The 14,813-nt window shown below is 47.2% G+C and overlaps 1 protein-coding gene across 3 annotated transcripts in view; it reads right to left on the bottom strand.

The window, feature by feature from the left end:
- Positions 1-9,779, bottom strand: part of UBE2O (ubiquitin conjugating enzyme E2 O) — a 65,023-nt gene extending 55,244 nt beyond the window's left edge. For 2 of the 3 annotated variants that reach the window (XM_023651968.2, XM_023651969.2), the window contains exon 1: positions 9,299-9,779. In XM_023651968.2, the coding sequence (XP_023507736.1) occupies positions 9,299-9,721 (423 nt within the window). In that variant the 5' untranslated portion in view covers positions 9,722-9,779. The remainder of the gene's footprint in view (positions 1-9,298) is intronic. The other variant, XM_023651970.2, reaches the window with a different exon arrangement.
- Between the last annotated feature and the right edge of the window lie 5,034 nt (positions 9,780-14,813).

Here is a 14,813-nt window from a genome sequence, read left to right as displayed (position 1 = left end):
AGGCAACAAAAGAAAAAAACAGACAAATCAGGATTCATGAAAATTAAAAATGCTTATGCATCAAAAGATACTATCAACAGAGTAAAAAAGCAACCCACAGGATGGGAGAACATATTTGCAAATCACATGTCTGATAAGGGATTAATATCCAGAATATATAGAGAACTCCTAGAACTCAGCAACAACAACTCAATTCAAACATGGGCAAATGCCTTGAACAGACATTTTGCCAAAGAAAACATACAAATGACCCCTAAGCATATGCAAAAATGCCCAACATCACTAATTATTAGGGAAATGCAAAGCAAAACTACAAGGGAATATTACCTCACACCAGGTACAATGCCTACTATCAAAACAGAAAATAACAAATATTGGCAAGGATGTGGAGAAACTGGAACCCTTGTGCACTGTTGGTGGGAATGTAAAATGGTGCAGCTGCTGTGAAAAATAGTACAGCAGTTCTCCAAAAAAGTAAAAATAGATCTCCCATATGAGCCAGCAATTCCATTTCTGGGTTATGTACCCAAAAGAATCGAAAGCAGGATCTCAAAGAAATATTTGTACACCCATGTTCACAGCAGCGTGATTCACAATAGCTAAAATATGGAAGCAACCCAAAGCTCCACTGACAGATGAATGGATAAGCAAAAAGTAGTCTATACACACAATGGAATATTATTCACCCTTTAAAGGGAAAAAAATTCTGACAAATGTTACAACATAGATGATCGTTGAGGACATCATATTAAGTGAAATAAGCGAATCATAAAAAGACAAATACTATAGGATTCCACTTATAGGAGTTATCCAGAGTAGTCAAATTCAGAGACGGAAAGTAGAATGGTGGTAGCCAGGAGCTGGGGCCGGGAGGATTGGGGATTATCGTTTAACAGGTAGAGTGTCAGTTTTACAAGATGAAAAGAGTTATGAGATGGATGGTGGTGATGGCTGCACAACATTCTGAAAGTACTTAATACCACTGAACTATAGACCTAAAAATGGTTAAGGTGGGAAATTTTATGTTATGTGTATTTTACAATAAAATTTTTTTTAAGAAAAAAAATTAGAATGGGGGCCCAAAAAGGCAAATTTAAAATCATCCCAAATGTTCTGATTTTTAGAAGATGCAAGCTTGAGTATTTAGAGGTTAGTGTCATCATGTCTGTTACTAACTTACCAACAGCTCAAGAGAAAATATATTTATATATACTTACAAATATAGATAAAGTAAATATGGCAGAATGTTAACTCCTGACTCATAAGGGTTGGTAAACAGTAATCACTGGCCTAGTCTTTCTACTTTTCTGTTATGTTTGAAATTTTTTCACAACAAAAAGTTTGGAAAAGAAATTAAAAAAAAAAATTCCATAGACTTGGAGATGGGAAGGGTAGTTATAAAGATTTTATACCCACAAAGTCTGAGGTTCTAGACGACATGATGGAGCTGTCAAGGAAGCCACTGGGAATACAATGTGGGCGTCGTATTAATGCAGGTACCAGCTACAGCTACAGGAATGGACAAGAGCACTGAAGAAAAGACAGGAAGGGAGAAATGAGGAGAGAAGAGCACAGATCCTTGGAAGTCTCACAGAGAGAGGTGAGAAGAAAAAGGCAAAAGAGAGAAAAATTCAGTACAGTCTGGTATAACGGATCCCAACAGAAGAGTTTCCATTAAGAGGGCATGATCAGGGGCCGGCCCAGTGACGCAGGGGTTAAGTGTGCACATTCTGCTTCAGCAGCCTGGGGTTCGCCAGTTCAGATCCCGGGTGCGGACATGGCAGGCACCGCTTGGCAAGCCATGCTGTGGCAGGCGTCCCACATATAAAGTAGAGGAAGATGGGCACAGATGTTAACTCAGGGCCAGCCTTCCTCAGCAAAAGAGGAGGATTGGCAGCAGATGTTAGCTCAGGGCTAATCTTCCTCAAAAAAAAAAAAAGAACTAAAAAAATTAAAATTAGAAAAAGGTGGCGGCTTCAGGCATTTAAAAAAAAAGAGAGGGCATGATCGATCATATTAACAAGGCCGACAGGTCAAAAGGACAAGGACTGAGAAAAAGTTCGTAAATGCAGGGCCTAGGAATTCACTAGTCCTTTGTGACCTTCAGGAGAGCCATTCACACCCTGTGGTGTGAGAGGCCAGAGAAAGGCAAAGGGGTGCGCAGGTCATGGGGAAATGGAGGTAGGCACCCCTTCCCACCAGCAGGGCGCTGGGATGCCCCCAAAGCACACTGGGGTTAGGGAGAGCTCTTTCTCCCTTGGCTTGAGGATGATATCATCACCTTAAGGGCCCTCAAACTCCCTTAAGCAATTAAACAGTCAGAGCAGACAAATCAGGGGATGCTTTCAGCACGGAGTATGTCAGGTCCTGATACTCCCAGAAGCCACACAAGAGGCACAGAATTGTGTGTCCATATTCCTTCCCACCCGCACTTAAAGGGGCTAGCAAGTACAGTCCTGTGGATATGCCTGTCACGACACTTCACCAGCCCTCAATCACAGCGGCATCTCCCACAAAAAGGCTCAAAAATTACAGCAAGGATGAAGACCTTCATCCGAGCTGCAGAGTATGACAGACCAGCTCTCACCGGCAGGATGCAAACGAAGAACTAACACTCTTAAATGACTGCAGGACTCTCTCCTGCTAGCTGGGGGTTTTCACTTCATTGTTGGCTAGGACTGACTGTTTTTTTTTTTTTTTCAGCACTACTTAGTATCTTAAGTTTTTCAAGTTTTAAATTGTTGGGGCCGGCCCTGTGGCTGAATGGTTAAGTTCGCGTGCTCCGCTTCAGCGGCCCAGGGTTTAGCCAGTTTGGATCCTGGGCGCAGACATGGCACCGCTTATCAGGCCATGATGAGATGGCATCCCACATGCCACAATTAGAAGGACCCACAACTAAAATATACAACTATGTACTGAGGGGATTTGGGGAGGAAAAACAATAAAAAATTTTTTTCAATTGTCATAATGAGAATGAATCTTCACCAGATATAGCTATATTATCAATTTAAGCCAAAAGTGACCCGGTAACTGTCTTATTCCTTTGACCTACTGCAGAAAATTAAATGCTTCAGTCTCCCAAAATAGGCAAACAAACCCCAAGCCCCTCAACCAGTCAACCAGATTTAATCCAAAAAAGACATTCATTCCAGAAGTTACTGCCTAGTTGAATACAATATATCATTTGCCTCAACGTTTAAATAATAAAAACTTGCTTTTCACAATCCTGCTTCAGAAAAACACAGTATACCTGTGGGCAAAACTGACCAGAAGATCCTTTCAACACAGGGAGCCCGGGTTGAAGGACACGAAATCCTCAACCGCAGAATGTAGCTGAAGAGCAAAACAAGGGCAAATAACCTTGGAATACATAAATTCAGAGGGTTACCCATTAACATGATTCAGTTTATTCTGAACTACAAAAAATTCCAGTAAGCGCTTTGCTCTTCCCCGTCTCTAACCACACACGTCGGGCGGCTCCTAAGAGTGCCCCATGAGGCTGGTGGAAATGTCAGAAACAGAAGCAATTCTGAATGTGCACTCCCGCCAGTAAGAGCTGCAAATGTTGATGCAGCAGCACTAAAACCATGACCTTCTCGGGGCCTGGCATCCAGTGGCTGGGCAAGCGGAGCCTCGGGGAAGAGCGACAGTTAAGAACACAAAAATCCTGCTAAATATTAAGTGATGGCATCTTGCAGATGAAAAAGCACTTTTTAAACGTTCCCAATTCCCATTTTCCCCGCTTTGAGTATCCACTGAAATTAGCACCCTCCCACCCCCAAACAGAAGCAGGCTAAGCTCTGCGTAGGGAAACTCCATAGGCTTCTGTCAATCAGAATAGGAGCAGAGATCACGCCCTCCAGGGTGAAAACTACTGGATGGCTCTTTGAAAGAGAAGCCACTTGTCACAGAAATCACCCTAAATCCAACTCTAGGAGGACCACCAGGGGCAACTGACACTGATGATGGCCCCAGCACTATTGTCATGGCAATTCACCTTCCGCACTACAATCGCACCCCTTTTGTAAAGTACTGGCCTCATGGCGGTTCCACTGGAATCCATGAGGTCTATGATAAAATAGTAAAAAAGAGAGAAAAAGTTCCTCCTGACATAACAGGAAAATGAGAAAGGGAAAAGCAGAGATAACAACGAAGTGGAGATGGGGAGAGTGCAAAAAGACCTTTAATGTCCTAAAGCAAAAACAGGTGGAGAGCAGTCACATTCAGGGCAAGTGAAGGGAAAGGATCTGGAACCGAGCAGGACTGAGCCTCTGTCCGAGCAGGCCTTCTGAACCTGCCTCATGACTCAGCATTCCCAGCAGGAGGGCGACAACAGCAGCAGGAGAGGGGACAGGAGGTGTCCGGGGGCAGGAGGTCGAGCTGGATTTCCTAACACTAACCATTTCTAAGACAACACAGAAATGCCAGTTACTTGGACTTGTTTTGCCCTGGGAGGCGGAGGTGAGGAATAACCCAGTGTTGGAATGAATCAGACTTACAGAGGTTGCTTTCATTCAACATCTAAGGGCATTCACAGGTTCTCTAGAAACAAAATGTGCTTTTCGACAGTTATTTTGAGAATGACTGAGGGGCCAGGGAATGAAAATGTAGAACAGAAGCACATCACAAGTGCAGAGCTTCTCCCACAGCACTCCCCAACCGTGATCTCCCGCCCTCCTGGCCACTGGCCTACCTGCCACCCATCCCAACACCCTGTTCCTTCTTCCCTCCTCACCTGTAGCCACCTCCTACTCCACTAAGACTTTCAAGTGTTTAAAGACTGTATGGCTAATGCCAACCGCAGGGTTTGTGGCTCATGCTTGATCAGGGTACTCAATATAGTAATGATCTATGAATCCCAAACTTAAACATTCTCAGGGGAGAGCAAACTATATTTACTTCACTCCTCCACTTATTAGCAGTGTGACACTGGATAAGTTACTTAACCTCTTTGTTCCTTAGTTTCCTTCTCTGAAATACGGCAATAATAATAGTTCCTAATTCATAGGGTTGTGAACATTAAGTAATACAGAGAAAGCCTTAGAGTGCCTGGCACATAGTAACGCTAGATAATGTTCTCATTATCTTAAAATACAAAAGCAATAACTCTACCATCCTGTAATTCATAATCTCATTACCTATCTTTTGGGAATTTCAAAAGATGTCATCCAGATTCTGGAAAATGTATAGACACACACACATATATATTCATTCCATTCCCCCTCCTGAAGAATGGCGGACTTTGGCAGGTGTTTAAATGTGCATTACTGAATTTCTTATAAAGTAACAGAGGAGTGAAGTTCATGTCTATTTACATGAGGCTTAACAAAGAAGTCAAATCTATAATCCACCAGGTCTCAAGCAACAAGATCAGTTAGGAATTCCCACCCTTCTAAAACAAACCCTCACCCCGTGCACCTTTGCTTCCCAAGGCACCTCTTCGGCTGCCCTGTGGTCAGCACCACCCTGTGACACACGGAAGTGATCTCCTGAAGGGACAGGGCTGGCTCTGCCTGATGGACATCAGGATGGTGTCTGCTATAGCCAAGTGGCCACCCCAGGCACCACCCAGCTACGCTTCTGGTTATTCTACCTGTGCAGGCTCATTTCAGGGGCTAGAAAGACAGACCTTGTATTTTATTGCAGAGACAAAAAATGAGGCAGTGACTAGGCCAAGGTCATTCAGAGTAGGTGACAGCCAGGAAGAGCACTCAAGAGTTTTGACTTCCAATCAGAGGATACAAACACAGGCCCCTCATCTGGTAAAAGTGCCCTTGAGTCAGGCAGCAAGCCAGACAGAGGCACCATCAAGGCACTGAGTCCCAGGAGTCGGAATGGGGGAAACCGAAGTTCAAAGAATAAAATCACAGAACAGCTGTGAGAGTCTACAGTGCTGTGATCCTACCTGAATAAAATGCAATTAGATGCACCCCATACTGATTCTTGGTTAACCCTGCCTAACTTCTTCCTATTGCATCATAAGAACAATTGCTTTTAATGGGTCCAGTACCTAGACACGTGAGGCAAGCAAACTTCACATGCTATGACGCTACACCTAAATAGCTTTCCCCATGGAAATGCTGGCCTGAGTAGGAGCCAAAAATAAACCGAAAAGCCAATTCCTGAGGGGCCTGTCATCAGGGATGCTACAAACACACATACACATATGGCCTCACAAAAGCAGGGTGATCACAGACAGACAGCTTTAATTTAGAGACATTAAATCTCAAACCACAAGAGACCATGAATGTTGTGGCAACTTAAAGCAAAAGACACAAGAGATAGGAAAACTAAATCATAAACAGGGAGCCCCCAAACCTGGACTGACAGACAGCAGTCTGCTCTCTTCCTTACAGGGGCCATGCTGTCCAACCATGACAGGTAGAGACCAGAAAGATCCACCATATCTAGCCAGTGCTCAAGAAGGCAAAGAGGCTGCTGGCATTTGGCTTTATTCCAAAATTTTACTCAAAGGACGACCACTGATAGGAAGGGGGTAAGTTTCCGCATAGGAGATCTGTGGCCAAATGGGAAAAGTTTCAAGTGGATAAATCAGCTACGATGCTGCAGGTCAGGAGATTGAGGAAAGGAAGGCGCACAAGCTGCGTGCTTCTTTGAAGTCCTAAAGAAGCTTAACTTTGGCTGCTGGAAGCCTCAGGAACCGGACCATGAATTCTGCAGTTCCAAGGAAGAACTACTTATTTTATTTCTGTCGATAATTTTCATGGAAGTGTCCAGGAGAGGGGAGGACTTGTTGGCCAGCCTCTTCATCTCTTTTTGTATTTGTTCACTAAAAACTTAAAAGAAATCAAGAGATTCATCTTAAGCCTTTACTCACTGCCCACCATACTAACATGAAAAGTACAAAAATATTCCACAGCCTACTAAGCATTTCACATTAAAAGGACACTATTAAAAAAATTCCAATAGGTGGCAGCTTTAAAAAAAAATGTTTCCCAAAACTGTCACTACATTATTCTATTGATAATTGGGTTCTCAAATCTCATAACCAGATTAAGGATGGAACAGGAATCAGAACCTAAATGCTCAGTCTCGGTCTAATGGTCTTTCCATTACAGCACACTGTCACCTCGATGGATTTATAAAGAATGGGAAGTGAGAAGGAAAATCTTCCTAAACCACAGTGCTGCAAGGTCCCAAGACCCATCCTACCACCCTAATCAGTGGCCTGGAGCAAAGCAGGTGAGACGTTCAGATGACCAAGGTCATCTGTGCCTAGGGCTCATGGTAACAGAGAGCTACCCATCATGTATAAACCAACTTCCCCTGAAACAAACCTATTCGCAAGTCCTAAAAGAAGAACTGGGTCCTGCCATCTATAAACGGACGCTACTTGCCACCACTTGCAAGAATTCCTGTGCCCCTTAGCTTTTGCTAAGCTCAGAAGCTACAGAAACTACAATTGCAAAGAAAATACCACCAATGGAGCCACAGTGGATTTCAACAAATTCAAAGCAAGTCACAAGAGGGCAGCTTCAAAATATATCCAAGCTGGGTGCCTTAAGGTTATTTTCTATTTAATTTCAAAACAGGTATTTTAAGTCAAACTTCATATAATTATACTGGTGGGGGAGGCAGACTGAACGTAACTGTAAACAAAGTTAACCACTAAAGTCAAGATGAACAGGAACAACAACTGATAAACATGGCAGCTCCGGGCAGTGTGCTGGGCCTGCCTCCTGAGTCCCAGGGCAGGAGGCCATGACATAGCCAAATGAGTTGCATTCCAGAAGTCACAAACCTCTAGAGAAGATGGTTAGGGAAAAACGTATTTTAAAAAGCCACAGAAAGACACTAACAACCATTTGCTTGTAAGACAAGGCACAAACACAGGATATACAGCAAAACCTCTTCTGGACATAACAATACTGGGGGTAATTTTTAACAAGCATTCCACTGCAAAATATCATATTTTCCACATAGTTTCGCACATGAACTTATAATTTCCTCCCCAAGCCAGAGAAGCTATTGCCTGATCTGCATTTCTCTGAGGCGAAGCCAGGGGTCCTGTGTGCGGATTCCTGACTGTGGATGCATGCGCACTGGCAAGGAAAAAGATCCTGCTGGTATCAGCAGTCATTTCTGCCACTAGGAAACGGATCACAGACTCCTCCCGGGAGCGGGGCTTTTTCCCCTGCCAGAGCCATCATCACAGACCCCCTTTGTAGTGCGGCATGAAGCCGTATTCCTCTGTCGCCTTTGTCTCCCAGGGCGTCAGAAACCCAGATTAATTTGTAAAGTGCCCTCCCCTGAAATCAGACCTCTCAACATCCCAGGCAGCTGAAACAGCCCAGGCCTGATTGCTGCTTAGAAATGTTTTCTTGAAGGGGAGGAGGAGGAGATGAAGAAGGGGTGAAAGATACAGGGGTGTGTGTGCGTGTGAATCACTGATAGGAATTCACACTCAGGAAAACAAGACACGAAAGCCATCAAACCAACCTTGGTCCAAGGTTTCAGGTTTATGATGATAAACCTCTTCGTTTTTGTAAAACTGCAATATTCATCAGCCTCACCCCAATGCCACATGGGAGTCTGATGTCTGCTTAACAGCCTCTAGTCAAAAATCCTTCAGGTTTCCAAATGGGTGGCTCTCCTCCATCCATGGTTCTATAGTATTTTTTTTCAAGAAGTCCAACTGCACTTGGGAGTCATCAATCCCAGTCGCAGCTGTCACATCCCCCCCTCAGCACTATTAATATCACGGCTCTGATTCTTAATAATTTTACTCACAAAGTTCCCCGTAGCAATTAAAATGAGGCAACGAGATAAAACCAAAAGGAGTTGGGTTTCTTCACCCATAATAATGCATTCTGTAATCTAGTGAACTTCTTTGGTTTCACGTCGCCCGAGATTTTCACCTCTATCCTTGTTCTGGAAGGCCCACAACCCCTCCCTGCACGGACCCAGCACGGCCTTCCTTTCCGGATGCACAATGCAGCATGGAGCTCCTCAGGGGTCAGCAAGGCGCCGCACTGGTGTAATGCCAGCGTGCCTCGGACCCCAGGAGTTCCCCACGGTGGTAGGTCCACGTTCCTAATCCCGAGGCCGACGCCACAGCATAGCACAGCACGGCTCGGAAGTCCCTTCGCGCGGGGAGGCCCGGGGCCCGGCGGCCCAGGGCTGGTGCAATGACTTTGCACCGGAGCGTCCCCTCCGCTGAGGCTCGTCCTCCCACCTCGGCCCACTGCAGCTGCACCATTCCGGGCAGCGCCTCGCACGCCTCCCCTCCCTGCCCTTCCCGGCCTAGGGCTCGAGCAGCTAACTCCGCCCGCCGCACCTTGGTCTCCTTCACGTGCTGCTTGACGCCCTCCGGGTACCACTGGACGCGCACGTAGCCGCGGCGCAGCGGGCTGGCCCTGCCCTCCTCGTGGCCCGCGCCCCCCGCCTCGGAGCAGCCCGAGCTCCCGCGGCCCTCCTCCTCGCCCTCCGAGTCCGAGTCCTCGCCGTGGATGAGGCGCACCAGCCCGAAGTGCACCGAGCCGCGGTAACGGCCCGACACCAGGTCGTGGGAGAACAGCAGCCGCTGCGAGCCGGCTTCGGGGCCGGAGTCTGAGGACGGCCCCGAGGCCGAGTCCGGGGCGGGCGCCGGCGCCGGGGCCGGGGCGGGGGCTGCGTCCGGGGTCGGGGCCGCCTCCGGGGCCGCGGCCGGGGCCTGGGCGGGAGCCGGAGCTGCGGGCGCGGGCGCTGCGGGATCCGCCATAACTGCTCTGTGTGAGTCTCGGGAGGCGGCGCCGGCGGCGGCGGCAGCAACAGCGGCGGCGAACGAGGCACGGGGAGGCGGGGCCGGCCGGCGCCGGGGGCGGGGCCATGGCGCGCTGACGTGGCCCTACGTGCCGCCGTCGTCAGGGAACCGAGATGCGGTTGCTAGGAGCTACCTCCCCGTCGCTAGGGGACGCTGGAGATGCTGCCAGAGGCGGGGGGGAAAGGACGGACTCCATGAGGGAGGGGCGAGGCCAGAGCGGGTAAAAATAAAAGGAGCAGGAAGGGGTGGGGACCGAGGAAAAGGGGAGTGGCTGGGGGGGCTGTTGGAGGATGATCCCGAGACTGTCAACAACATTTAAATGAGCTCCCTTGGCGTCTCCAGCCTAGTCCTAGCCACTGGGAGGGATACGGAAAGAGCAAGATACAGTCCCTATCCTCTAGGTGTTTACAATCTAGTTGGAGAGACAAAACATGTACACATTAAATAGCTAAAAAAGCAACTCCAAGGCAGCTTGTAAGCAAGGCATAATAGATATGTATAAAGTGTATCTAGAGTGTATTAGAGAATTCCAAGCAAAGCTTGGAAGGTCATGACCCCTAGGGACTGGTCGAGGAGTTGGTGAAGGAAGCCCGGAGAAAGATGAGAAAGATAAGCAAGTATTAGTTGCCTCTATGGTTTGGCTTTCAACCCATCTAGATGAGTTCAAAGTTCTATGAGGGTTAGTAAGCGTGACAGGAGGTAATAGGATGGCAAATTAGTTAAGAGTGGGAGCCATGGGTTCCAATTTTTGGCACTGCCAGTTACTAATGTGATAAAGGTAGGCAAGCTGATAAACTTCTTTTCACTTTAATTTTCTCATCTGTAAAATAGGGGTGATAATAGCAGTACCTGTCTCATCAGGCAGTTGAGAGGATTAAATAAAAGAGAACAGTGCTTGGCATCTAGTTCCCTCAGTAAAGCTTAACCATTATAATATTTCAAAACCTCCCCCCGCCTAGACTAAAATTCTAGATTGGCAGAACTGTTATACTTATGGTCTGCTCCATATTGCCATTTTAAAATATAAAAAGTAATTATACTAATGTGTCCCCTAAGTAAGTTCCAAAAGCTTTAGATACATTCTCAGAGGACAGATTCATAATGGGTTGTTAAAAGGAAATTAAGAATACTCAAGATATGGCCCTAGCCTTTCTCAGTCAAAATCATTTTTTCCACATTTTTCTGTAAGCATCAATGACAGATTAGTAGGATGCTTCAATATTACAGTATTTAGGTTCTTAAAAAAAGGCAGAATCCCTTTTCTTTGTGTAGTTTACAGGCTGCCAAGGATACAGAATTACACTCATGGAAAAGTTATAAGCACGTTCATGAAGCACAGATGTCAGCTTGAGTACCTAAGATGCCCTGAACCAAGTACTTAGAGAGTATTGGGGTAATATCGGGCTTGGAGTAGTCGTCGGTGGAGCCAAATCTTGGAAAACTCACATACTAAGATATAGAAAAACTGAGACTAAATGAGCTGAAGGGGAATTAGGATACAATTTAGGGGCAAAGCTAGGTTTGCAAATCATAGACTTCCAACCCAGACCACAAGGTAGAATGGCCATCTGGAGTCATTGCTGTCAGGACTCAGTTCCCTACTCTCTCCCCCATAAAGACCTGGGAGGCTTAGTAGCAATAACATAGTAGCTTCTGTTCCACCTACCGTGCCCCTTTAGCCTGACCTCCTTGGCCCCTGATAACCTAACATTTGTTGAGCACCTATTATTGCTCAGGCACATTCACATATATTATCTTGTTTGTTATCACAATCCTGGATATAGGTGTAGTTAACACCGTGTAACCAATGAGGAAACAGAGCCCAAGGAATTCAGTACTTAAGGTCACAAGGTAGTAACTGACAAGGTCAAGTTGGAACCCAGGTTTCCCCACTCCAAGGGCAGGGGCTTTTCTAGTTCCTATGTCCATCGGGGGATATGGGGTGAGCAAGTAGGCTGAATGGGCAGGGCGATGCAGGCCCCAAATCTTTGTAGGATGTCAAAAATCCAAGTGAGTTTTGCATTCTACTCCAGCGTATGTCTCTGTTGTTTTAATATAAAAAGAATGTCCTTTCCTCCTCGATTGTTGAGTAAAATTGGCACTCCAGGAAGATGTGCCATGTTTATTCTGCAGCTTCTTGTAATAATGGCTAATAATAGCTCCCATTTATTGAGCTGTAATTTAATGCCATGTACTTTACTAAGTGCTTGCATAGATTATCCCCCTTTACATAGATTACCCCCTGTAAAGGAGGCAGTATGAGCCCCCCTTTTGTGAAGCATCATGCCACGCTATGCTGTTCCCTCACCACCACCAGGAACCTGCTAGGTTGTAGTTAGGAGCCATTGATTTCAAATGCTGATCTCTCCCTTACTAAACCCCTTTTGAGCATGTGGATCATGTCATACTTGTGTGTGTAACACTGGTGCCTGGCACAGTGTTGGAGCTCAATAATGTGCCATACTGGTGGGTGTCAAAGGCCTGAGATTCCTGCTCCTCCATCTGGTCAGCTTCCCATCCTCCCCTCCATACACCCAAGGAGCTGCCCATGCTACATCTAAGCTCTTTCTATTGCCCCTAGTTTGAGTTGCATCTGAGCCCTTTGAGAAAGAGAGGCTCAGTATGTTCCTCCCCACCACCCCACCCGATGGTGTCCTTCAGTGACTTCACTCAGACCTGAGATACTCCCCTCCATACACCCAAGGAGCTGCCCATGCTACATCTAAGCTCTTTCTATTGCCCCTAGTTTGAGTTGCATCTGAGCCCTTTGAGAAAGAGAGGCTCAGTATGTTCCTCCCCACCACCCCACCCCATGGTGTCCTTCAGTGACTTCACTCAGACCTGAGATACTCCAGACTAGGTTTGAGGCTTGACTCCTTCCCAAACCCCGAGCCCCCAGCCACAGTCTCTGCACACCCAGTCTGGCAAGTGGAGTGAGCCCAGATGGGAGCATCTGCTTAGTTTTTATTTTCATAATTGTTGAATGAAAAAAACCCTCATTCCCCCATGGAGAAACCCCTTCCTCTCAGGGCCTCAACACCCAGCCCTTCTTGGAAAAGAGAGATGCTTCTCAGGAGAATTTTGCTTATTTACAGATGTGCCTGCCTGAAACTGAGCCAGCCTGGGTACTCCCCTTGCTAAGGGGCTGGCCGGGTACAGGAGGCAGCAGAGCTGGCAGCAAAGTGAACTGATCTCTAGGAAGCAGGCCCTGTCTTGTCCCTATCTTAACCAGCCATTGGGTCATCTCTCCAGACCCACAAAGTGTGCACGGGCCCCACACTGCCCCCTAGGAGAGCCCCACCTGCTTGGCCTCTCCTAGCATCGTTGTCCCAGCAAATCCAGACAGGCCCGGAGAACTCCTTCCCACCCCAGGGAGCCCTCCCACACCTTCGGCAACTGGCTGGAGAAATGCCTCTGCTTGAGGCTTCAGCTGTGGGTTGCTCAAGAATCATGGGTTTTCGGGATTAAAGGGGTCCTTCTTGTTCCTGGAGCCTCGCTCCTCCTTGCATTGAATCCCTGGGAGAACCATGGGACTTGCCCGAGGTCACCCTGCACTACAATCAGGATCAGGACTCAGACGGGCCAGCCCTTGGCCATTCTCACTCCTAACTCTTAGGAACCATTGCAGTACACTGGGCAAAACCCTTTGTTCTGGGGGCAACCATGAAAAGGTTGAGCAATAAGTAAGATTGGCAGGCTCACCCTGTTTCTCTCCTTCCTGAAGATACAGGAGCCCGGGACAGCAAATCTGCCAGACTAGCCTGAGAACAGTAGGGCTGCTGTCACTCAGCCATGCCACCCTCTTCACCACCAAGTCCCAGATTGCCAGGTCAGGGCCTTCTCCTCAGCTCAACTCACGAGTACTTCCTGGATAACCAACCATAGATACAAAGTGACATCTCCCCAAACCCTTTCCTCTCCCAGAGTCCTCATCCAGGTCGATGGCAGCATCACCTACCTGGGTTCCCAGTTGGCCACCTGAGGGTTAGCCCTCAGTCTTAAGCTCCACATGTGATCAAAGCCCAGGTCATGACCCCTCTACCTCTACCCCCTTTTCATACTCCCCAGGTCCAGAGCTCGTCTGCTGGGGGCTGCTCCGCAGGGAGGTGGGGTGGTGCAGCCATGCAGCAGTGCGGCAGCTAAGTATGAGGTTCCAGAGTCACTTGGACCTGGGTTTGAAGCTCCTGCTGCCACTGACTCACTGTGTGACCTTGCGCAAGTTATTTTACTTCTCCGAGCTTCGGTTTCCTTTCTGGTAGATGGGAATAGTAATGGTACTTACTTCTTAGGGCTGCTGAGAATTTAACCGCCATGATGAAGATAAAGTGCTTTGCAAAGTGCCGGTACGATGCACCAGCCTGACAAACACTACCTGATGTTCTTAGTTCACCTCCATCGCTCACCTACACTGCTGTGTGGTCTCCTCACCAGGCCTGTGGCCACTAATCTATCCGCCACGTTGTGCCAGGGAGGTGGAAAATACACATGATCATCCAACTTCTCAGCTTAATATCTTTCTGTGGCTCTCATGGTCCACCAGAGAATGACGCGTGTGCCCTTCATGAATTGATTCCCTTTACCTGCCTCCAACCCCCTCTTCCACTTCTGTACCAAGCACACTCGCTCCATGCTCCAGCCCAGCTGCCTACTTCAGGATCCCAACTTTTTGGAGCCTCTATACCTTTTCACTTGTTCGCCGTCTGCATGCCTGGAATTTTTTTCTACTACTTGAACCTCTGTTTCTATCTAAAGAACTCCTTTTCATGTTACAAGACCCAGCTTGGGTCTTCTTATCCATGAAGTCTTCCAAGTGCCCCATTCCCCCTGCTTATTCCCTCACTTACCTGGTAATACCTGTGTGATTGTATTTATTACCCTCTATTAGCCTGATAACACTTGTGTGATTATACTTATTACCCTTTATTACAACCAGTTTTTGTGCTCCTGTCTCTCCCACAGGATTGTAAACACCTTAGGGCAGGGACCATATCTTCGCCATCTTTGTATCCCAGCATCCAGCACAGATCTGACTCATGGTAGGTACTCAAGC

The sequence above is a fragment of the Equus caballus genome, chromosome 11, assembly GCF_041296265.1.
Source record: "Equus caballus isolate H_3958 breed thoroughbred chromosome 11, TB-T2T, whole genome shotgun sequence".
Taxonomy (NCBI): domain Eukaryota; kingdom Metazoa; phylum Chordata; class Mammalia; order Perissodactyla; family Equidae; genus Equus; species Equus caballus.
This window is presented reverse-complemented; position numbering and strand designations above follow the sequence as displayed.